At 37.5% G+C, this 26844-nt stretch overlaps 1 protein-coding gene across 1 annotated transcript in view; it reads right to left on the bottom strand.

Moving 5' to 3' along the window:
* Positions 1 to 26844, bottom strand: part of LOC122816738 (mucin-4-like) — a 544109-nt gene that overhangs the window by 22870 nt on the left and 494395 nt on the right. Inside the window, exon 32 of the mRNA XM_044089732.1 lies at positions 25589 to 25778. Within this exon, the coding sequence (XP_043945667.1) occupies positions 25589 to 25778 (190 nt within the window). The remainder of the gene's footprint in view (positions 1 to 25588; positions 25779 to 26844) is intronic.

Raw genomic sequence — 26844 nt, 5'->3', positions numbered from 1 at the left:
AAAATACATGATGATAAAATCCTTTGTTATATACATTATAACCAAATTAATTAACTTTCTTAAAAAACATGAAATTAGGAAATTCTGTTGAAGACTGTGTTGAAAGAGTTTGTTGTAAAGCCTGATAAAAAGACCTATTTAAAGGTGTGTGTGTTTTAGGTAGAGAATGAGTCCATTTGATTGAACCTTATGTATAGACTAAAAAACAAACTCTAAAAAACAAACTCTAAAAAACAAACTCTATCTGAAAAACCTTAAGTCGGATCTATAGGAATGGCACATTTAATGTGTGTCGTGATGCAGCAAAACTAACAATATCTATAGAGTTTATTGTTTGTGCAGGGTAACTAAAATATTGAGGGTCATGGATTGAGCTAAACCCAACAAATGGGTTATGGTATGTCAAGAGCTTAAATGATGACGTAAAACCTATAAGCAAAATCATACATTATAATGTGTAGCTATAACAGCTGATCTCAACATTAATGAAAATTAAAATGAAAGTTGAAATTAATTAAGATAGACTCAAAATTGGACTTACTGTTATAAGGGTCTATTGTTCAGTATGGGTTTTATAGACACAAATTGATTTATTCCGGGGTTGACATGTGCTTTCAATAAAAGTATCCATCTAAGTTCCATGCAAGCTAAATGGTTAGTATTGTCTCCACCCCTGGCATTGTCTCTGGATACTTGCAGTACTTTGAAAGTGAAAAAATGTGAGCTGAACTCATTAATATGTTTTGCAATAGCATTTTGCTCATTCTTCTTCCTGATGTCGTAGAGATGATTGTATACTCTATCTCTGAGTCTCCTCTTGGTGAGACCTACATAGAATGCAGGACAGCATTCACATGTAGCAAGGTATACAAGATTGGTGCTATCACAACTGTAATGGTTATTCGGTTTAAAAATATATAAGCCTTGAGGATGTTCAAAGGTTTGTTTCTTTGAGATGTGTGGGCACATGTGGCAGTGGCCACATGAGAAGGTCCCTTTCTTAGATGGAATAGTCTCATTAACAATGGTGTTGTATTTATCAATGCATAAAATTTGTTTAAGATTGCTACAATTTCTCTAGCTGAAAGTCGGGTGTGTGCCAACTATATGAGTGGTATGTGGATCCATATTCAATACATTCCAGTTCTTCTTAATAATTTTTTGAATATTTGATACATCACTCGTATATTTCAAAAAGAATGATATCTTTTCTAAATGACCTTGCTTTTTGTTTTTATGATTGATATAAAAAGACGGGTGGGTGCCCTGAGCCAAAGTGTGGGTAGTCGATGGAGTGCCTAATACATGTTGTTTGCAGTCCCTGATGAGATTGTTGTTGTAGCCTCTTTCTTTAAATAGCTGTTCTAACTGTGCGACTTCATGCAAACACTCAGCTTCATTTGTACAGATTCTAGATATTCTGTTAAGTTGACTAATAACTATTCCTGGGAAGGTGTGTCTAGGATGCATGCTTTCAAATTTTAATAGAGAGTTCTTCAAAGTTGGTTTTCTATAGAGTGAAGTGCTAATTTGCCTGTCTATATTGAACCTTAATGTTAAGTCCAAGAAATTGATCTCTGAACCAGAAGTTTCAATAGTAAACCTAAGAAAGGGACTGGTGATTTCTATATCTTTTATAAACTTAATGCAGTCAATTTGGCTACCTTCCCAAATGAAAAGTACGTCATCTACAAACCTTTTATAGAGCTTGACGTTGCTAAATAGAGTATGGTTAAACAAGAACTTACTTTCCCATTCATAGACAACAAGGTTTGCATAACTGTTTGTGCAGGGGGTGCCCATGGCAACCCCCCACTTTTGTAAGTAAAACTTATCTTTAAACATGAAAACGTTGTTATTGAGTACAATTTCAAGCAAATAGTTAATCAGAATCTGTCTATTGTTACTGTATTGAGACTTAGTAAGTAGTAACTCATTTATTGCTTGCTGTCCTAACTCATTCGGTATACATGTGAACAAATTGACTACATCCATTGTTACTAGTAGATAGTTGGAAACATCTTTGTCAAGTCTAAAGTCTTTCAGAAACTGAATCAGTTGGTAAGAATCTGACAATATATTAGGAATTGCATCTACCATTGGTCTTAACATGTGTTCCAGGAAAGATGAGATGGTGTATGTACACCATCTTTCACTGGCTACAATGGGTCTCATCGGTACAGGTGTAACATTTTTGTGTATTTTGGGCAGGCCTTTTATGACCGGGACCACCGGAAATTCAATCATAAAATATTCATAGATCTCACAACTAATTTGACCACAAAGTAATAGGTCATACAAATCTGCTTGTATTCTTTTAATGATGTTATTAACAAAGGCCTTGGAAACTAATGAATATGTGTCACTGTCAGCGAGCATAGATGTCATAGTAGCATCATATTCAGTAGTATTAAGCAATACTACCGCCCCGCCCTTGTCTGCAGGTTTGATTGTTATTGCTGGATCCCGTTTTAGTTGATTAAGGGATCTCTGTTCCTTCTCTGTTAAATTAAAATAGTTGCACCTTTTATGATTTCTGACAAAATAGTCATAAATGTCTTGTTCACATAATTTAGAAAAACATTCCAAATTATGTGGGACAACTGGCATAAAACTACTTTTCCATTTAAAAAACTCCTTAAGAGCATCTGTTTGTATAGCAATTAGGGATTGGTAGATGTGAAGATGGAATTTCCAACCAAAAGTTACTAAGCTCTCGAATATTATTGGATTTCCAAATCCTTGCAACAGCAGAGCCAAGACTTTGATATGTCGAAGCATTTAGCTTATTTACATAAGTTATGAAGTCATGATTGTTTTTTTCTAGGAGATTTTTCCATCAGTATCAAATATTTTAATAAATAGAATTACAAGAATGTTTTTTTGCGCAGCAAACATCAAAGCATGCACACCATACGAAACTTATGTGTTTAATTTTTTTTAATAATGCGAGTTGCTAATAATTGAAATTGCATATGGCTTTTACTTCAAAAATATACCAATAGGAAAAGAAAAGCAATGTATTGGCTGAAAAGTGTTAACCTCATTTTATCAGGGACCCATCATTGTTGGTTACAACTGGAAACATCGGGCCTTTATTTGCTGAAATCTTTCGTCAAACCAAATGCATGCAACTTTTATTTTAGACAATGAAAGCACTCGTAAAGAATTTGGAGGTGTGGCAACCACAGAGGACCTTCACTGGTCCTATTGATTTAAAATAGGATGGAAATGTAAGACAATTGATTGGACAAAATTAAAAAGCACGAGCCCGCATTGGCTGAGCAATTACAAACATTTTTTTATAAATAAAATGAGTGTCCCACTTTCTATTACGATCTGATGAAGACTCTCTCAAAAGCGCTTATTGTTTGTGAACAATAAGGGACTTTTATTTTCTTTTTCTTTTTAATCTTGAAGATATTAAAGTTGTTTTAAATGGAAATTTAAGGTGTTTTTGTGGACAGCGTTTCCAGCTCTATTTTCACAGCCACTTGGTTTACAACATTAGCCTGGGTGATATTTATGTCATTGTTGTCTGCTGTTCTTGATGTTATGTAATTTGGTCTACTTTTTAGTTCATGTTTTTTTCTTGAAGCTGTTGTGTGTGTTGGGGGGGACAGACAGTAAATGATTAGGTTACATGCTTTGCTCTCTTACTGCCAGTCAGACAGTGCTTTGTGGCTCAGTACATGTTCCTAGAACTTTGGGGGTGCTGAGGCTTCAGAGTAGAGGATAATGTTTGCTCATTCTGGAAGTGGTTATCATTCTAAACTTCATAGCTAACACTTACATATGAAGAAGGAAGCACATTGGATGAAGTGCAGAGTGATTTAGGTTTAAGAAGACCCTCCCCCTTTAATTGAATGACTCTAAAATCATGCATGTTTTTTTTTGGAATCTCCAGGGGTTACCTCCTAGTAATATATTTGTATACTGCTTATGCTGCACCACTGCTTGACCCCAGGTCTCTCTAAAAGAAGACTGGCATTTTACCAGAGTTGGTGTGGGTTTATAGCCTAGTGTTTATCACAGAGATCTGGCTTGACAGCATATTTGACCTTATTTTTGTATTCTTAGTATCCCCAGGGATCTCTCTGATATTGTACCCATATCTGAATCAGTTTGGGGTTGGGGTTGCTTTTATTTAAGCAATAACCCATACCTGGGGTGTGGGTAATGCTAGATTTACCCACCGTTGGTGTGGTTTGGTCACTCTGGCGAAGCCCGAGTGGCCAAATAAAGACAACCGTGGGTAAATCCAGCATTACCCACATCCAGATGTGGGTTATTGCTATTATACAATGACATTATTTAAGAAAAAAAAAACTTACTTTTCTTAAATAATGGCATTGTATAATGCCTCCTTGCTGGCCTTCTGCAGCTGTCAAGTATTCTGTGGCAGTTCTGATGTACTGTGCATGTGTATGGTTACGCAGTACATCAGAACTGTGTGTGTGGAAGCAACGGAGAAAGGAAGCTCTTCATTGCTTTTAAAAACTTGTCTCGCTATGTTAGAGTTTAACATAGCTTTAAAAAAAGCAATGGAGATTTTCCTTTCTCCGTTGCTTTTTTTAAAGCTGTTTCGCTATAACATAGCGAAACAGATTTAAAAAAAGCAACTGAGAAAGGAAAATCTCCATTGCTTTTTTTTAAGATATCTCGCTATGTTAAACTCATTTAACATAGCAAGATAACAGCAACAAAGCTCTACCGTTCTCCATTGCTGTCTATAAAAAAAAGACTTATACTAATGGAAAAAGTCTGGGCCACAGGACCTTTTTCCATTAGTATAAGTCTGATTTACAACATGTATGCTGACCAATCAGCGTGCACGTTTTGGAATATTAATGGGGGGGGTCATTGTATAATTACCATTTCACCACTGAAATGAACAAAGTCAAAGTTGGCTGTACCAGTTCCCTTTGAGTCTGCAATGGGAATGGGAGCAAACCTGGGCTACCCTGTTCATCTGCAGTCCACCTGGTACTATGAGGAGGTCCCTTTCTAATTTCTTTATCACCTCTATGCTTATATCTTCCAGGTGGGTTATCCTGAGAGACTTCAGCAACAGGAGTGATGTGAAATCAGTGACCTTTCTAAAAGAATGATTTTGTGTTGTGAAGGTATTCAGGCCTGACTGTGCAACCTCCACTGCTCATATGTTCAGATGTAGTTCGGACTTATTCTTCCAAACTGATGTTACCAACAGGTGCTTGGAGGTTGAAAACATCATTTGGACACACTATTCAATTATTTGGCTCAAGGTCAACAAATACTTTAAACTTGCTTGGCCAGCTTCAGGACTGTAGGGCTGCTGGTAATAATGAGTAGGTTGGTGTGTTATCAAGGCTCTGACTTCCTTATTAGACACCTGGGCTGCAAGCTGTGTGCAACTCGTGCACCTTGTTCTACATGATCCTAATATTTGACCATAAGATCCATGAGCTAAGGTCACAGGATGGATGCTGAAGCATATAAAGAGCTTGTCCTGGATTATCACATTTCAGTTTACAAGTTTAAGGCCTCCTGGAACAGGTCTAAGTTATTTAGGGTGATCTCAGCTGTGGCTATTTCTCTAGTAGCACTCTGCTGGTTAGTGGGGAGGTTTTGCAGATTAGTGTTTTTTTCCAGCTGGAAGGATTTCCTGTAGTGAAGAGTGTGTTTTGGCTGCTAAGTACTTTGCCACCAAGCTTATCCAGCTTAGACTGAGGGGATATGCCTATTGCACACCAGGGTTGTCACACTGGTTCGGGAAAATTCTTATAGTTGGTATGTTTTCAATTCCCACTTATGATAATTTTATTTCCATGGTTTCTACTATGCACACTACTAAATGCAGGCTGCATCCTTGTCCTACCAAGTTGCTTTTAACCTGTCTTGACACTCTGGTTCCCGTCCTTTACAAGATCATCTTAACTCCTATAAAGGACAGAGTAATTCAAACTCAATTAAAGGTGGCATTGGTTACTCATGTCCTCAAAACACAAACTTGGATCATCATGAAATGCACACATCAATTGACCTCAAAAGCAAAGATGTGGATTAATTGCTGGGTTCTTGCCTGATAGATAATAACATCAGTGATTCACTCCAGTCTGGTCACAGTACTGAGATGAGTCAGACCAAAGTCTTTAAAGATCGCCTTTTTCTGGGAATCAATGGCATTATTCTGTTGTTGTCCTTCTTGATCTCTTGTTAAGATTTGATTCCATGGACTACTCAATATTACTGGACCTTCTGGAGCATTACTGTAGTATCTCTGGGGTTATTTTGAACTGGATTATTTATAGAACACCATTTAACTCTCACAGGCCCCTTGAATGCCTCTGACATTTAATTTAAAAATATAACAAGTTGTTGTTGTGTCTTTCGGCTTTTCCCGGTTAGGGGTTGCCACAGCGAAACTCCGGTCCGCTAATGATTGGCAGTAGATTTTTGCATGCCTAGTTGCCGGCCCTGACGCACAACCTTCAATGAAGGTGCTCCCTTTCACACGTCTCCACACAGAAGACGCTCTAGCTGAGAATCGAACAGGACAACGTCTTACTGTGAGGCAACAATGCTACCGCAGCACCACCACCGCATTATAACAAGTATAGTTTAATATTCAGAAGCACCTCATATACCTCTGATAATAGCACAGCATAACCAGTGGACTCTGACCTTCAGAAGAAATGAGAATATGAAAAGTGTACCATTACAAGCTGAATGTGTCTGCCATGGTTTTACACAAAGAAATTCATATTCTTTTTGTTTTTTCTTAAATGAACGTCTGCTGTTATTTTGCGTGTTATATTAATAAATAGTATTCTTGCATTGTATTCCTTTATGCTATCATTTTCTTTATTACTTATTGCATAAACGAATCAGGTAACCAGAAATATTGTACATTTTTTAAACTCTGGTGATGTGATAACACATATTGTTGCAAATGTTATCCCCTATAAAATGAATAGATATAAGCTTTATTTTTAGCTGTTCTGCTCTGCAGTCAGAAAAAGATGCTTTTAATGTGCAACTATAGTTCTTGACAGCTGTTCAAACTCATGTGTGCACAGCTGTTTCCTTACTTTGTTAGTGGTTACTATCAGTCATCTAAGCCATGCCCAAACGTGTACGAATATCCCAGGGCAGTGTGTCGTTGATAAATTACCCAACGTTGATGTACTTTCCTTTAGGGACTTTACATATTGAGAGAGAGAGATTTACAATACCATGCCAATGCAAAAAAAAGTTTTTTTATCACTTCAAGCAGTTTTCAGAGACTGACACAGATGACTCAGCATGAATTCTTGTCCTGCATCAGGTGCTTCTGTATTTAAAATTAGATCATCTTGCAAGCAGAGAAAAAGTTCACTACACACCTTTTTTGCTGGTCTTGCTTGAACTGCACTGCATTTTTCAAGTATATTATTTATAAAGTTCTAGTCCTGGTTTATCTTGCCTTGCATAACTTGGATCACCCCTACCTACATTTCCTTAAGAGGTGGTATCAGACATCCTGGTCTCTGCATTCCACCTCACAAGGAGCTATTAGTGATTCTAACAGTGCAACTTAAAACCTCTGGGATCTGCTTATTTACATACCAGGGTCCATATCTTTGGAATATATTACTCAGATGGGAGAGTCCCCAACTCTGAATGTCTTTAAACATTCCCTTAAGGATCTTTTATTTGAACTGATGTATTAATAATTTGAATGTATCACCAAATGTACTGCTTTGTATTATAAATATCCAAACCAAAGGGCAAAAGATCACACAGACAAATCATTGAGTAAAAACCGCAAGAAATTCTCAATTACGCTTGAGTCTTCACTGTGTAACACCTTAAATCTCCTGTTGTGGAGGGCATTGGATATATTTATTTATTTATTTCAGTTTGATTACCGGGCAAGTCCACTGGGCCAAGAAGTGCCCATTTTCAGTGGAGGCCCGGGGAGAAAAGCTCCATGTGCAATACAATACAGTGTTGGTTACAAAATACAAGGTTACAAAATGTTGTAGAAGAAGTACAAAATACAAAAGAAAAACAAAAAGTTACAAAATGTAGGTTATAAATTCAAAAATGAAAAAAAAAAATTTCAAATTTAATATACATGATGAGACTTTTTTATATTTACAGGGTAGTAGTTAATTTGACATCTGCTAGTACAGGCTCTTTGGATAGATGGGATTAAGCTTGAGAGTATAATAGAGCAGGAGTAAGTAGAGCAAGTAGAGCTTGGAGGGAAAGTTTATGTAGGGTGAAAGCATGAGCATTTCCATTTGGAAGATAGGTGAAGGAAGAGTTGGTTTTTGAAGGATTCAATATTGGGGATAGTCCTAAGTGAAGAAGGGAGAGAGTTCCATTTTTTACCTAGGGAGAAGGAGAGTAGAAGCTGACCAGCGGGACATTTGGGTTTATGAATAGATATTAGGTTTTGGTGTTCAGATCTCAAAGATCTGTTTGGGATGTAGGGGGGAAGAATATTCTTTAAGGCAGGGCATTTATCAGGGGAGAATATTAGTTTATGAGCATTGGTTAGCTGGAGATAGTCTAAGTGGTTAGGGAGTTCTAACCAGTTCAGGGATTGGAGGCAGAGGCAGTGGTCAGTTGAAGTTTTGGATTTTGTGGCAAATTTGGAGATCTTGTTGTAGCACGCTTCAAGTTTAGAGGTGATGGATGTGGACAGATTGGTTAGAAGAGGGGCTCCATAAAGAAGATAGGGTAGATGGTAGGTTATTGGCAGGGTGTGCCTAGAGGAGTTGGAGAGAAATTGATTGTTCCTATATAGCATGCCTAGCTTTTGGTGGGTTTTCTTTATGTTTTGTAGTATGTGAGGATCGAATTTGAGGTGTTCATCTATAGTAATGCCAAGGAGTTTTGCTGAGGGGACTACTTCTATTGCAGTGGATGATTTGCTTAGCACCTTGAAAGTGTTTTTGTCAAAGGAGAGAACCTTGGAGGGGAGAAATATTAGGATTTTAGATTTATTAGAGTTGAGGGAAAGGTGATTTTGGTGCATCCAGCTCTCATTGGTGGAAAAAGCTATTTGAGTTTTGTTCAGTAGTTCAGGAATGTTAGGGGCAGCGCAGACCAAGGTAGAGTCATCAGCGTATTGGATGACTGTAGTGTCAGGGATGAAATATATGTAACTTTCCCCTTAAGACATACCACTGTTTCAGCTTCTGAATGCTCATGATATTTTTAAGTTATTATAGGTATAATCAGGTTAATAAAGCCAAACCCTACTAGCTGTAAGCATGAAAAGCTTCATTTTTATTTATTTTATTTTTATTTATTTATTTATTTATCATTTGTTGACCGGGAAAGTCCGACTAGGTTCCACAGAGCCTGTTTTCAGCGGTGGCCCGGGGAGAAATGCTCCAGATGCATGTCTTTGGAATGTGGGAGGAAACCGGAGGAAACCCACGCGAACACAGGGAGAACATGCAGACTCCTCACAGAAGGCACCCCAGCCGAGAATCGAACTGGAGAAACTCTTGCTGTGAGGTGACAATGTTAACCACTGCACCACTGTGCCGCCCTTTTTGCCATAAGCTTCAGCTTATCTCTGACCTCCTCAGTAAAGCACAAGTGGACTGTTTGGCTATACTTCAGATAAACAGAGCTGATAATCAAGCCCAATGTCCATAAACGTTAAGCTGTCTTATAAAATATCACAAATAATGTCTGACCCAAAGGGAAAATGGTCACACAGACAAATCATTCAGCATAAACTGCATGAAAGACCCAGACAAGTGTGGGTCTTCATAGGGGAGACCCATTAGATATATGCAAATGACCCTGCAAGGACATATCCGTGTTTCAGCTACATAACTTCGGAATGCACATGGCGTTTTTCTTTTTAAGTCTTTATGGGTACATTCAGGAGGCTTAATAGCTTTATGTCACTATTATTCTATTAGTTGCATCTAATTTATTCTGCTTTTGTATGGTTTATCTACGAATTTGCACAGTGCTTGCCTTCAAACACTTTAATAAAAATGAACATTTTCATCGTTAAAATGTTCAGGTTTAGTAATACTCTGCTTTGTGTGTCTTTTTCCGCTTTACTGAATGGTGCATTGATGGTACTTTAATGCAACAGAGTGCTGCTTTATTATCAGACATAATGCAGAGTTATGGTGGTTTGCACTTGGCTTTTGTCTTAGATTTATTCTCCTTTGCTACCTGTTTTTTCTCTTCGCTGTTTTTTAATAAGACTATGCCAAAGTCTTCATTGGAATGTAGGAAAGGAAAGAAGAGGTGAAGGCTTGTCGGTACCTTTTTCTGCCTCTAGACCTCTTGTTTAAAGTGATGTTTGTGAACTCCCTGACCAGTAGCTACAGTGCTAGTGATATCATTTCAGTTTTTTGCTCCTATTCATAACTGACATAGCTAATGTTTTATAAATATCTGGTTAGTACCTCAGATAAATCGATCCATTTTGTTTTTTTGGGGGCAGGAGTGAGAAACAAAGGGGAGTTTCCATTTAGCTCATAATGGCAGTGTTATCTTAAGTGCATGCATTCTGCATTCTTAAAAAAGTCATAACTCATCAATTCTATTTACACTTTTAAGATGATTTTTAAAATGTATTAATGAAAAATGTAATCCTTTAACTGAATCAGTACATCAAGTTTAATACAAATGCTTAGTAAATTGTAATCATGTACAGATACAGTAAAATAATACATCTATGAAACAAAGAACTCTCGAGTCTATCTACCTCTCTAATTGTTAATGAGTTGGGTGGACTGACCCAGACACCCTTTTAGTCACAATTCAGGGCAGAGGCAGTAAAAAAATTGAAAAAATTTGGGTAACAATCAGTAACAGAGATGATGGCAGTGGCACAGCCAGCTGTACAGTAAATAATATTATTTAAAAAGTTGCTTCAGTCTTTATTAAAAAAAATGATAGTTCTGATATTTTGAGTACACAAATAACACTCTTTTATGTTTAATGTGTGTAACTTTGTTTATTTTTGATTGACATTAGTATTTGTTCAAGCAGATAAATCAGTTTTAAAATTGCGCTAACTTAGATCTCGATCACCACCAAATGTTTGCCCTGGTTATGCAGTCAGAATTACAAGAACAGTAGATAAACATGACCCATCAATGGTGTTTTAAGTAATTGCATACATCACAAACTCTAGCTGCATGTTACCTGAAAACAGTGACCCCAGCACAGAGTTCAGACATGAAGTATGAAAATACATGGAGAGTTTTGCTTACCTATATCCATCTTTGGGCTTTATTTTTATGATTTCTAATGGTAGTGTTTATTTCTCCTTCTTTAACAAGGTTTAATGACTCCTCATCATATAAATATTATTCTGCATCAAAATTATTTCCAAACTATATATATATATATATATATATACACACACACACACATGGGTCTACTTCAGAAGGCTGAAAAACCAAAAGACTAAATCCCAAAATACTGAAAACATTTTTAATGCAGGGGGTGCTGCACCGCCCACACCCCCTGTTATTATATATACCAACTCCAAGATCGCACAACAGTGGAGACGGAGCAAATTCCATCATTCAGCATTTTGAGTTTTCAGTACTTCGGGATTCAATATTTTGTTTTTTCAGTCTTCTGAAGTAGACCCATATGTTTATATGTGTGTATATATCTATATAAAATGTATTTATTTATATGAGTCTACTTCAGAAGGCTGAAAAACCAAAAGACTGAATCCCAAAATACTGAAAACGGTTTTAATGCAGGGGTGAGCCCTCCTGCACCCTTCAAGTGGGGTGCTGCACTGCCCACACCTCCTGCTAATTATATAAACCAACTCCAAAATTGTGGAGAAGGGGCAAATTCCATCATTCAGCATTTTGAGTTTTCTGTATTTTGGTATTCAGTCTTTTGGTTTTTCAGTCTTCTGAAGTAGACCCATATGTGTATTTATGTATATATATATATATATATATATATATATATATATATATATATATATATATATATATATATATATATATATATATATATATATATATATATATATATATATGTATATATGTGTGTATATATACATATATATATATATATATATATATATATATATATATATATATATATATATATGTGTGTATATATACATATATATATATATATATATATATATATATATATATATATATATATATACATATATATAAATAGATGCATGTGTGTGTGTGTGTGTGTATGTACATAGACACATACTTGCATGCATATTTATATAACAAGAAAATAAATAAATAACTCTTCACAGGTCAGTGACAGGATGCCATCTGTAAATTCATACAAGGCATCTATTCTGGACACCATTGTAAGCCATAAGCCTGGCAGAGTATGCCATACTAAGTAATGTAGTCATTGACTTAGACATAGGCTATTATAGATTTTTTATTACTTCTGGAGATAGTAAAATGGAACATTGGGAGTTAAATCTGGTGTATTAAAGACTGGTATTATGACTGACCATTTGCAGATATCTTGAAAGTTTCCTGAAGTCATAGTGAGGTTATAAATGTTGCATGGCTATGCATATAGATAGATTCAGACGCACACACACACACACACACACACACACACACACACACACACACACACACGCGCGCGTGCGCGCGTGTGTCCACATACATATATACATATGCACACAGACAGCCATTTTAATTAAAACTGGATGCAGGTTTATTCTGTAAAGTCAGATTAATATTCAGAAACAGAAACAGTATGAAACAAAAATGTAAGATTGTGAGCAGAGTGCAAAGGGTGATGTGAAGAACAGGGTGGTTGGAGTTGAGTTTAATGAACCATATGGTAGTTTAAGAAGAAAGTTGCTTTTAATATCATTGGCGATGTGTTTAATATTGTAGGCACATTGTTTTAGAAAAAGTGTAGTTGGGATGCTATTTTATTTATTTGTCAACATTTAATTACCAGGAAAGTCTGACTAGGCAGGTGCACATTTTCAGAAGAGGTCTTGGGAGAAAAGCTAGTAGCTATCTAATAGCTTTAATATTTCAGCCCAGTATGATTTGGGTGACTTAGCAGAAAAGTTTGCTTGTTCCTGAGGTTGCTCTTTTAGGTTTTTCTGACTAAAGTCATGTTTCACATTTTGATATAGCTAAGCATGTTAAGTCTGATTGGTCCTATATCAGCCAACCTCACATAGTTAACAGCATCTAGTTAACCAGTGATTTTCTTGTCTGTACCCATTGTTGAATGAATATTGCAATGAAAATATGACGGTCATACAAGACTATATCAGATCTACTTATACAATACTCCATAAAAATGGTATACATGTATACTAACACCAGACAGATCAAACCAATAGCTGTCTTTTACAGACCTGCAGTTTAAGTGGCTCTTAATTAACTTGTAGATTAGTATTAAAATCTACAGTACCTTATGCTAAGGCTCGATAAGATGGATATTTTGAAGGTACCGCTTAAGTGGGAGAAGGCCATCACCACCCACATTCTCTGAAACTAAATACAACTTTGAGAAATAAGGAGTGTCTGTGCAACACAGTATATTTGGATGAATTCTAAAAGCTGAAGTGTTTGTCACGTGATAGACTTTGCTCTCTTAATGCAGGTGGCATCAGAATGCTATCATATGATGAATGTATGGACAGCAATAAGATACCGTGTGCAGTGAGAAGAAGCTTAGTTTTAAGTAGTGACAGGTTTGTAGGAAGCTGCTTTGAGTATGTGATATGCATGTTTCACATCAATGAAGTGCTATAGTTTTAGTGTGGACAAACTACTACTTACTAAATTGACTGATTACATCTTGTGATTAATTTTGGGTATGTACACAATTGTAATGTCCAGTTATATTACATCAAATAACAGCTTAGAGTTAAAAAAAGGTTTAAAATACCATGGCATACACCTGTATACAATGGCATATACCTGTGTGCCATGGCATACACCTGTATACTATGTCATATACCTGTATTCCATGGCATACACCTGTATACCATGGCATATAGCTGTATACCATGGCATATACCTGTATACCATGGCATACACTTGTATACCATGGCATACACCTGTATACCATGACATACACTTGTATTCCATGGCATACACCTATATACCATAGCATATACCTGTATACCATGGCATATACCTGTATACAATGGCATACACTTATATATCATGGCATACACCTGTATACCATGACATATACCTGTATACCATGGCATACACCTGTATACCATGGCATATACTTGTATACCATGACATACCCCTGTATACCATGGCATATACCTGTATACCATGGCATACACCATGACATATACCTGTATACCATGGCATGCACTTGTATAATATGGCATTCACCTGTATACCATGGCATATACCTGTATACCATGGCATACACCAGCATACCATGGCATATACCTGTATACCATGGCATACAGTTGTATACCATGGCATACACCTGTATACCATGGCATACACCTGTAACTTAGAATAGTCTATGTGAGTAGATACTGCAGTAATCATGTGATGGAACATAACTATAACAATTTAATATTAGGTGGGATGGAAATCAGTAGGATGAAATTTAGGGCCCAATCTCAGATATTAGGGTAGAGTATGTTGGATAGCATTCATGTATTGGACACGATGGAAAGTAAATACTTGGCATGGTAAACTGAATTAAAAGCAATCTTATTACTGCCTCCTGCAGCTAACTGTGGAAATCTGTTTTATGTCCAGTATGAGGTCCCCTTCAGAAGTTAGAGTTTTCAGAAACTCAAAATTCATGCTATCGAGACAATATGATCGAATTTCAGAAAAGCGGAAGGTTTTGAATGGAGATCACGGTACAGTGATGATCGGAGAAGTTATCCTTTTCCTCACTGTAGTGCGATCTCTGAGTTGGTATATATAATATGCAGAGGATATGTGGGGATAGAAAAAAGGTTGATTTTTTGTTGTTTTTTGAAGTTTGAGTTTTTGGAATGAAGGTTATTATGCATGCATTACCTGCATTGCTACTTATTAACTGCATATTGTCATTGCATAATCTAAATACTTTATTATCCAAATTTACAGTGAGGAATGCATGTCCAGCAGATGATACAATATAAAGTATCACTGGTTCATACGCTGCTGACTTTTTTTATTTGAAAAGGAGGTAAGAAAGCAACTGTGCTGCATGTCAGTGCTGTAAACCTATGGATCATTTTATCAGACAGATGACAGTCTAGGGAGCCTTATCTTACAGTGAAATTAATGCATTGTGAAGTGTCATAGGATATTATTAACATGCTATGAGAAGTGACTCCAATGTCCACCGGGTACTCCTGTTTCCTCCCACAGTCCAAAGACATGCATTAAGTGGATTGGGCACTCTAAGTTGTCCATAGGTGTGAGTGTACATGCAAATATGTGGTGTGGAAGAACTACCAAGGCAGGGCTAGGCACTCAGTGGTGTAAACCTTGGCTCTAGATGATTGTCACCTGTTGAAGTGACACCCTGACCCCATTCGCAAAAATGTGAAAAAGGTGTTGTGCATGGATGGCTAGGGGAAGTGACTTGGAGACAGCAAAACATCAGTTATATTTTTCCACATTTAACTGGACTTTAATCTGTAACCCCAGACAGATAGCACAGAGGTTAAGGTACAGGATTTCCAGCTGGTAGACCTGGGCTTGAAACCAAGGTGGAGCACAACTGGACACCAGCAGCAGTATTTTTGTGGAAGAAAGCCGTGGCAATCTACTTCCATAATATGCCATGAGAACTCTATATGGCCTATCTGTAGAGTTGTCATGAGTCAATTTCAACTTGATGGCATCTATCAAGTACAATTTCACTGTTTCTGAAAAGAATAAGAATACTTATTTAAAAAGTTGCTTCAGTCTTCATTTAAAAAAAGATAGTTTTGATATTTTGAGTACACAAATAATCTTTTATGTTTAATTTGTGTAACTGTGTTTGTTTTTGATTGACGTTTGGATTTGTTCAATCAGTTTTAAAATGGCGCTACCTCAGATCTCCATCACCACCAAATGTTTGAATGGTTATTATGCAGTCAGAATGACAAGAACAGTAGTTAAACATAACCCATCAATGGTGTTTTAAGTAACTGCATACATCACAAATTCTAACAGCATGTTACCTGAAAGGGGCATGCATGTTACCTGGCAGGGAGTTGGTGGAGAAATTTGAGCTGAACCTGTGAGCCAAATGGTTGGCAATAGCCTCCAGTTCAGTGTGGGTGATGCCATTCACAACAAATCATGTGCATTGTTCTGTATTTCCCTTAAGGTTATAGACATAGCTGTAGAAAGCTTTGTATTTATCTTTTGCCTGAGAAGTCATTTTCTCTTCAAACTTAGCTTTTTCATTATTAATTAACCCCTGGAGTTGCCTGTTTAGATTGCTCAGTGGACTTTTAGTTTGTTGGGCTTTGCTCCTCCTACTCTTGGCCAAGATTTGTTTTCCTTTTGTTGAATAATCAACTGATATTGTGATTCTACCAGGTTGGCTTGACTTTTGAGTTTGTCTTATTCTTAATACAAGTGGGCACAACTCACTTTTTACAGCTATCAATATAGCTGTACAGGGATTTTGTAAACAGCTCAGCATATCCTATGGTGTTTACTGGGATTGGGGGTGCTTATAATTTAGCCAAGGTGTCACTTAGTAGAGGGAGGTTAGCCTTGGAATAATTCCTAAAGGTTGTTGGTTTCATTGGGTCTGTGGATTTAATTTTTATTTCAAGAAATACTGCTTTATGGTCAGATGTGATGAAGGAGGGCATTACGTTGGGTGAGGAACGTGTTTGTGTATACAAGATCAAAGATGTTTATACCTATGATAGAAGAATGGACCAACTGTTGCAGGATGTTGGCACTGACGAAGTTTAGGAATTGCTGAGTTTGTGCATTAGAAGTGGCATAGGATTCCTAATCTGTACAGGGATAATTAAGATCCCCCTATGAAGATCATTTGGGTTGAAATGCAACTTTAGTACATTTACCAAGAGTGCTTTTTTTCTTAGCACTTACATTGTAATCCAAATTGCATCCTGCAGTTCATAAGAGTTACATATATTAGTCAATAAATGTGTATGTAGTCCTGTGATTGCAGACCTATACATTTAAGTGAATTTAAGGAGACTGCAGGATATATAGGCCTGCCATGCATTGGTGTTTGTACAGCATTTGATAGGCACAAAGCATTTTTCTTGTTTTCTTTTCCAAATTATGCAGTGCTTTTCGGAGCAATTAGTTACAACACAGCTGTAAGTTAGAATAGGAAGAGCAAGCTAATTTACAGCCTGAACTTTATTTCTTGATGAAAGTCAGTTTTCATCATTGGTTTTAGTTTCATTTTTTAAAATAAATTGTGTTCTCGTTTGTGTTTGCCTTATTGCTGAACATTCAATAATTTTCTTTTATATATTAAAAAGTTCTATCAATAATATGGTGTTAATGCCTGCAGATTTTAATCAGAAACATAAGTAAGAACTTATTATTGGGTAAGCAAAATAGGTCTTTAATAAAACATTGGATAAATAAACATGACTTTCCCAGCTACAGTTAATCAGTTGCAGCCATGAAGAATGCCATAAATGTAATAAACTGTATGAATGTACTAAGGATTTTGTTATGTAGTGTTGTATGAGAAAAGTAGCATTTTGACTTAGTAGTATAGCAAGATAAATGCTATGTATCTCTGCCAGGTTATTACACTACATTTCTGGTTGCCATTGCCTTGACACATGTATTTTGAATATACTCTTAATTCCAAAGCTTTTAGTATACATATACAATATAGTACGTTTCTCAATCCACTCTAACTTGCACATATTGTACAATGTCACGCCTTCATTCTAATAGCTCAAAAATAGTTTTGTATAGCCTATATTTTAAAATGAGAGGAGGGGAAACAATGGTGCAATTCAAGTATTTAATTATATCAGCTCCTGTTCCCAGTCAGGAATATCTTAATAATTAGCTGAAAAAAAACATGGGGAGAGCAGTATCTCACATTTTCCTTTCATTGACTATTAATATGCTCTTGAACCACCTCTGGCACAACCTACAGGTGCCTTCCTAATCCACGTCTTTTTTTCTATCTTACTCATTGTTTGTATCACCTCTACAGAGTACATCTTTTGGGTTCCCCATTCAGAACAATTCCTACACCTTATTACCTTCTTGAAACAGATCTCCTTTGTATGATACAGTGTTCAATAAGATTCTGTTTTTTTTTTCTTTCTCCTGGGCAAATTGTATTTATGTATTATTCTTTATTTACTGTACGTCTAATTTTTGGAGTATTTCACAGAGGGTAGATGATATTTTATCCCCTCTGCATCCTCATATCTTACACGTTTATCTTCCTTTACCCCATTCAAGACTCCTCCTGACTAACTTATCTTCTACCAAAGAATTCTCCTTCATGTGCTTACTTGAGCTGAATGTTGTAAACATAGCAAACCTGATTCAGGTTCTTGTTTTCTGTAGGTTCTTCACTTTTTGGCTAGCCTGCTTGTATCACCTTCCTCACTGTCACTAGGTTATTGTCCGCTAGGTAGAGCTTACTTTTAATCTTTAACATGCTCCAGTTCCTTGCTAAGGAGTATTTCACCAACTCCAGTGTTACCAGTATATTCTCTTGTCATTCCCATACTCAGTTTTTGTCATTTTCATTTAGGCCAAGTAAATATAAAGCACAGTTGTGTGAGTCGTACCTACCTGTAACAGCAGGTGTTTGTAGAACACAGTGCCTTAATGGCATTCAGGTAGTAGTGCCATGCTGTCCTCCTCTGGCAGTCTGCCAAAGCAAAGAGTTCCTCCCACTATCTGTCTGTGAGTGCGAGGGAAATATTACCTGGCAGTACAGGGATTGCCTCATAGACCCAAATACAAGACCCTTTCAGTTTTCTAGGGTCCAGCAGGAAGACAAGATGGAAACACACACTTTGCAAACTCCTACTGTTCCAAACCAAAAACCACACACATGCACATGCACACACACATGCACGCGCATGTGCACACACACACACACACACACACACACACACACACACACACACACACACACACACACACACACACACACACACACACACAAGAGGTCACAGGACAGCGGTCCATGATAACTCAATCACCAAACTATGTACATCAAAAAAGGGGGGTGGTGAATGGGTGCTGCCAGTAAAGCAGTGTGTGCAATGAACATCTACTGTTGCAAGTAAGCAGGGCTTACCCACCTTGTGAGGGAGCAGGATAAGGATCCAGGAGTCCCTGGAAAATGGTCCTAGAGAAGCCTGCTCTGGATCTATGAAAGGCATCCAGCTTGTAGTGTATCATAACGGTATTGACAGAGGGCCAATTTGCTGCCTCTAGATTACTTGTAGTGTCCACTCCTTTCCAGTTTACCACTGAAGAGAAAATGGTCCTGGTGGAAAGTGCCTTTACCTTGCCTAGATTCACCTTGCCATGATGGTTGTAACAAAAGACAGTACTAGAGGACAACTAATATGCAATGGATAGCTTAGAGACAGGTTGACCCTTCTTTGCCTCTTTGTAGGAAAAAAAATGCTTTCAGCCTTCCTAAAGGGTTTTCTTCTGTCAAGCTAGTACCTGAACTGGCAGTGCACATCCAAGGTATGAAGTATCCTCTCTCCCTTAATCTTTGATTATGGGAAGAACACAGGGAAGATGATAGACTGATTGAGAGTAACTTCTGGGACTACTTTCAGCATGACAGAGTGGTTAGTGCAAAACACAACCCTATCCCTGTGGAAAATAAAGTAAGGTTGTCCCAACCATGAGAGCTTGAAGCACAGTGAGTCACCCTGCAGATGTTAGAGCAATAGGCAAAACAGTTTTCCACATAAAAGGCTTCATATTGAGTGGCATATTTGAAAGGTGGTAATGCCAATTTTCCCAGCACATAGTTGAGATCTCACAAAGAAGGAATTTGCTTGCAAGTGAGTCTCACATGCAATACTAACAAGAAGAAGAGGAGTCCAAAGACAGACAAGCAGAGATGGCCACTAAATGAACTTTAATGGATGCATAACACAAACCATCCTGAAGTAGCTCACACAAATATTTCAAGATCAGAAGGATGTTAACCTTAAGGGACCCTCTGTTCCCATTTACATGCCACTTAGAAAAACTCCTCGATTTGTAAAGATAAAATCTTTATAGTAGCATGTTTTCTGGCTTCCGTTAATATCTGCTGCACATCCTTCTGAAAAAAAAAAAAAACTTAAAGGGAGTCAAGATTGAATCATCTAGGCTGTCAGTTGCAGTTACTATAAAGTGGGGTGCATCAGTTGCTCCTGAGACTGTGTGAGCAAATCCAGAGTGTGGGGAAGCATATGATAATTGCCCTTGGCCAATACCATTGGAAAGGAGAATGAAGACTGCTTGGCGCAATCAATGATAACCACAAAGTTCTTTGGCATTTCTTTCTGCATCTTCAGAAGTACTTTGCAAATCAGTGGAAAGAGTAACAATGCATACCGGAACACTTCTGTCCACGGGAATGAGAATGCATCTGTCTTCCAAGCATGGCTGCAAGGATGTTTAGAAGAGAATTTCTCCAGTGAGCAGCTCTATTTGAGGCATTACCCACATCTAGACTAAATATAAGAACACCACTGCCTTGTGCTGCCACTGATGCGGGTCTGTCCAGGGTCTACTTAGTCTGTGTGCCACAACGTTTTGCTCTGACAGGATTTATGATGTCTGAAGAGTCAGAGAGTGCTATAAAGCCAGCTCCCAGGCCATCACTGCCTACTGGCAAAGAGGGTAAGTCCTTGTACTCCCATGTTTGCTGAGGTACCATATCAATGTGGTGTTGTTTGTCACTGTACGAAGAAGACCCAGACCCCATAGGTGGTAAAAGATATTCAAGGCATGAATCACTGCCATTTCCTTGATGTTAATGTGCTTTCATGCATCCTTAGGCCTCCAAGTGGCTTCCACTTGCACTCCTATTGACACAGTTTCCCAAGCAAAGTCAGACAGATTATGCCAGAACAGGTGGGAAAAAGGGAAGTTCTGGACTGATACTCACCTGTGCTCTCTTCCACTGGCACTCTCATCTGATGAAGTCCATTACTGGCAACTGTGCTTCCAAGGAATGTAAGTTCTGGGTCTAAACATTAAATACATATCATTGAATTTTCCTCACGTGGAGATGGGCCAGTGGTATCATGAGAATCGTGGACATCACAAGTCCTAGAATTTTTAGGAATTCTCTTGCAGAGATAAAGTTCTTCCTGGAGAATTCCTGAAATATTGTTTATTAGGAAAGGACCTTGTCTTCTAGAAGAAAGGTCATTCTTTTGTCAGTGTCATTTAAACATCCCAGGAAGATGAGTCTTTGTGAGGGTGACAGGTATGATTTCTGAAGCTGGGAGAGTAAGGCTGTGACCTTCTATAGTGATTCCAAACACCTAGATATAGATACTGCACAGATCAGCAAGTTGTCCAAGTGAGGAAAAAATGTGAATGTCAAAGTTTGGTCAGTTTGTCACTACCAGAGCAATGCATTTCATAAACACTTCAGGTGCAGTGGACAGCCCAAAGAGCAATGCAGACACCTGGTAGTGCGAACCAGGCAAAGCAAATATCAGATATCTCCAGAAGTGATGAACAATGGGGATATGATGATATGCATCCTTCAAGTCCAGGGTCATCATGAAGCAGTGGTTCAGTCGAAGATGAAGCACTTTCTGCAAGGTGTACATCTTTAACTTGGGGACCCTGATAAAAATATTCAGAAAGGATTGGTCTAACAGTGGGCTCCATGACAGCTCTTTTTTATGAACCAGGAAAATTCTGAAGTAGAAAACTTTTATCCTCTCCAAAGGAGGGTCTGGTTCTATGACACCTGTGTCCAGCATGTGCTAGAGAATAGGAAGGAACAATGATTGAAGACTGGTCCAGTGGATGAGGGGGGACCTTATAGAATGGAGGCAGATGTTCCTTTCTCTGCCACCTGTACTCTCTGACCACAATGTGGAGCACACCTTTGTCAGAAACCAATGATTGCCAGGCCAGCATTTTGACAGTTAACATTTGAGACAGGGCATGCAGAAGAAAACCTGGGAATTATGGGAGCTCAGCCTTGGCATAGTCATAGGTTATAAGGGAGTTATCCTTTTTGTTAAAGTAAAGTTAGGTTTGGTGGATTTCTCATTCTGCCATTTTCTTTTAGTGCCTTGGTTTTTGTTTGGCTAAGAGTTCTGTTTGTTAGGCCACTGAAAATTATCCTGCTTATTGGAGGAATACTTGAAGATATGGAACATTTTAGAGACTCCTGTGCATCAGTTTGCCTCTATTATCTCAGTGTTTCAAGATTTGTTTAGCTGCTGTACTGCAACATAATCAGAATTAGAATCTAATTTTTTATCTCATCAGAAAAGTTTTGACTGTGCAACCAAGCATATATCCTTATGCCCACCAATGTTGCTGGAATTTCTTAAAACAGTATCGGCCTCCTCCAAGGCACTCTTTAAAACACGTGTAGGTGCCTCAGAAACATTAGCAATAAACTATTTCACACAGTATTTCTGATCAGTAGGCAATAATGCAACAAACCCATCTAAACTACTTATACCTCATCACAGACCGCCACATACAACACCGGTAGTTAAACACTTCAAAAGCTACTGTGCTTGACTGAGATTTTAACCACTTGACTAGTTTATCTTAAGGGACTGGGCTTGGCAAAGACATGGTGGTTTTATTGGTAGAGGTCACTGGGGACACAGTATCAGGGTCTGCAGACAAGGGGGCTTGGATGCCATTCATGGCTGAGCACACCTTGATTTTTTGAACACTTTTATATGTAGGGGGTCATTCAGCAGATGAGAATTGCAAGCTTCCTTAAAAACATCCTCCAGCTCTGTGATCAATGGAGACAAAGTCACCATCATCCTCCAAAAGGTCATATACCTTGTTGATCTTGGGGGCAGCCATTGATTACTCCCAGTTGAAAACATCTCTAACTCTAGCCTGCATTTTGGAAAAGGAAAATATCTGTTTTGGTTTCTGAACCTGTTTGTCCTCAGAGAAAATGGACTGGTCAGACTGTCTCACTTCCAAAACCTCAGATTCCAGATCCCCTTCAAAATTAAGATTCTGGAGCGAATGAATTGGGGTGGGAGCACAAGCATTACACTTAACATGGGTTTGCACTCTATTATCAATGGCCTGAATAATGGCTTTAATCAAAGCTACTAGCTCAGATGAAAGTACAGTTAGAAATTGTTGCCCTGTAACGCAGTAGGTCTTCTGACGAATGGTCCAATAATCAGCCCATGGCTACCACAGAGTCACAGGGCATAGAATGAGGCATATTTTTTATTTACTTGTTGTTTTGCAGTGCACAAGGGGTAGGTGGTGGTGGGGGCATATCAGATTCCATCAAGACAAGGAGCAATAACTAGATAGAGCAATACCAAATAATGGTTGTACAGCAAGATGGTAAAAAATGAACAAATTCCACTGGTCTCTCTCTTTAAATAGCAAGCTGACGTCTATTACTGCAGGGGTACTATGCTAAACACTGCACTGAATAAAATGAAATTAATTTCAGTTACACAGTCCAAAGCACAAATACATGAACAAAAGTTCTCCAGTCTTTGTAAAAAATGCTAGTTTCAACCCCAAATGAGTAAAGAACAACATAAATCATCATACAAGAAATACAGCAGAAACATATAAAAAAATAGTGTCAGAAATGTTTAACATACAAAATGGTGCCAAAATTATAATTTAAATGGGAAACACATTTAAAATGCTGTAATCCTTCTTAATCACCTCAAATAATCATAGCTCCAAAGGAAAAAAATGCAATATCAGCAGGTTTTCCTGTCACAATGTCCAAATGAAGCTTTTAATCAACAGAAACCAAAAAAAAAAAAAAAAAAAACAGGTGTAATTAACTTGCAGTTCTAGAAGAACGAGGTAATGAAAAGAACTGAAGTAGAATGGTCTTAGTACAGAAATTCACTTAAGCATTCACAGATGGCCATAAAATACAGTTGAAGGGTTAACAATCTGCTTAAAATAAGCAGTACAAAACTTATACTGTGCAGTCTAGTAAAAATCCAAACATATACCAAATTTCTAATCAGAAAAAAAGCACTCAAAGCAGCAGAATACACTATCAAAGCACTGACAGAAAAAAGCAGACAGAGGAAATAAAAAAAAAAACAGAAGGGTTTATTATCTGAGCTCAACAGATGAAGAGATCAAGTATGAGGAGTAGTCTCCCAAGAGATCCTTCTCTTACTATGGCACTAGAAAACTGAAAGAGTTCTGTGTCTGTGGGTCTGTAAGTTGGTCACTGTACTGCCAGGTGACTGGTCCATCACACCTACAGACAGGCAGTAGGAGGGACTCTGAGCTTTGGTAGACTGCCAGAAGAGGGTAGCAGGGCACTACTACCTGAATGACACTAAGGCAGTATGCTTGTTGAACATCTCTGCTGAGAGGTACAGCCCGGATGTGACCTATATGACGCAGGATTAACTAGAAAAGATGGTGTTGGAGCAACTGACTAGAGAAGGTAGCAGTGATCAGCAGACACCAGCTTGCCTATTCTGGGTGTGAGGGGGTGACACCTTGATTGGCTGTACTTTAGCTACAGGTGAAGGATGGGGAGACTGCACCAAGATGCAGATGGCCAGGTTATATGCTTGGATGGGCAAAACAGCTATGGCCAGGAGCAATGTATTATGGGAGCAGGGCATGAAGGTAATCACTGACCCTGGTATCACTGTCCTTGCTATGGCATAATGTTTGGAATGCTGCACAGAGAAAACAGTTCCAGCGTATGAAAAATCCACATGGAAGCTTACAGGTGTTGCCAAAGCAGGACTAACCTGCAGTTCATCTGGTCTGACACAATTAAGGTCCACCCTTGAATGTGGGTGGCCGCAGTCTAGGGCAGGTGAAACAGTGCCCTCAGGCCGTAGTAGATAAAACTCCCCTGATAATGTAATCTGATTCCAAACAAGATTGTAAACAAATTCAAGGAGACCATTCAAATGGCATCTGCTTTGAGGAGCTTTGTTTTAGATTTTTAAAGGAAAAGTAAAGAAAGTACTTCTGAATGACAAAAAAAAAAATAAAATATTGGCATATTTAATGCACCAATCTACAAATATATCCAGCATCTAGACACCCTTGCAGTGAACAGGGGTTTTAGTCAGATAATAACAAAAAAAATTGTCACTTCTTCAGTGAGTTCTCCTGCATGTTACGAGATGATCAAAAAATAATACTATCTTCTTTTAGAAATATTTCACAGAAGTCATTTAATGAAAACAGTTGTGCTGTCCTTATGTGACCTTTCCCTCTTTATTTTGCAGATCACTTTGCAAATGCACATGTCAGTGCTTCTTTACAGTTTGGCAGATGGAGCAGGAGAAATTGGATTCTGCATCATAATTCTACAAAAGGCCGGTACATTTAGCAGCATTGTAAAATAGGCTGTCTTAGCTTAGCTCCATTGAACTTAAACTGACACACTCTTAATTTAATCTACATTGAAATGTATGAGAATATAATATGATTTTACTTACTGAATGTAAATGAAATAAGTCCAACTGGTTGTTCATCTGGAATGCCTCCTGTAAATCCAAGTCCTAATGTGTCAACCTCTGACTGTCTGTGACTTCTTATCCACTTACTCATGATGGCATCATTTGCTAAACTCCTCATGTCTTGAAGATTTACTCCAACCAAGTTTTTCAAATGTGTTGCACTTAGTTTCTGAAATGCAACAACCACATATTAGTTACACAGTTATTAATCTTGATATCAAAGTATTGTCACAGTAACTAGACTGAAGTGTCTGTATATAATAGAAAAGAGACTGATAGTCTTATAGTTGCACAAGGCTCATTTGTCCTTATTTCCAGAATCATTTTTACACAATGATTCAATATTTGTTTAACTAATATAGTTCTCTGTTCATAAAGTGCATGAAGTTTAGTTCATGTTTAATATTAATTGTCTGTAATAATAACCATCTGCACATTTCAGCTATTTCGGTCACACTGTTTTACTGCTGTCTATGATTAGTTTTACATTTATAAGCTTATGTTGTACATTACAGCAGTACTGTACTTTAATTGTTAAATATATTTAATGGTAAAATACAAAATGATAAAATAATGCATGATAGGAAAACAGTTTCTAAATTATGGATTTAAGATAAATGGCATAAATACAATATGAAGCATAACATTTCACAGAATAAAGACATGTAAGAATGCAATCTAAATAAATAAATAAATACAGTGATTTGGGACAATATGGTAAGTGCAGTATCTACGCAAATAATGAGTCACTTTTATGAAATCTGAAATGACACAACCATATTTATGAATTTCTTCATTTTTGAGAATACATTAAGCTGAGTTGATGACTTTGAAAATATAACCCTTTCATTTATGCTGCAGTTTGTCTGAATCCCTAGAATACTATCACCTTTCATTCATAGTAAACACTACAATAAATTTAACATTACAGAATTTATTAAAATTTCTATTACCTTTTTTATCAAAAGGTAGTTATTAGTAATTGTAGCAACATTTTTAATACTATTTCATACATTATACCATTATACCATTTAAAAAAGGCAAATAGAAGAAATATCACAGCTTGTAAATATTTTATGTAGTACAAGTGTGAGTGAATGTGTGTGTGTGTGTGTGTGTGTGTGTGTGTGTGTAAACCTATCTATATCTATATATATCTATATAGATATAGATAGACGCACACACACACACACACACACACACACACACACACACACACACACACACACACACAC

Source organism: Protopterus annectens, chromosome 12.part0 (genome assembly GCF_019279795.1).
Source record: "Protopterus annectens isolate FY-2018-M chromosome 12.part0, PAN1.0, whole genome shotgun sequence".
Classification (NCBI taxonomy): domain Eukaryota; kingdom Metazoa; phylum Chordata; order Ceratodontiformes; family Protopteridae; genus Protopterus; species Protopterus annectens.
Note: the sequence above shows the minus strand (reverse complement) of the source record. Positions and strands in the feature narration are given on the sequence as shown.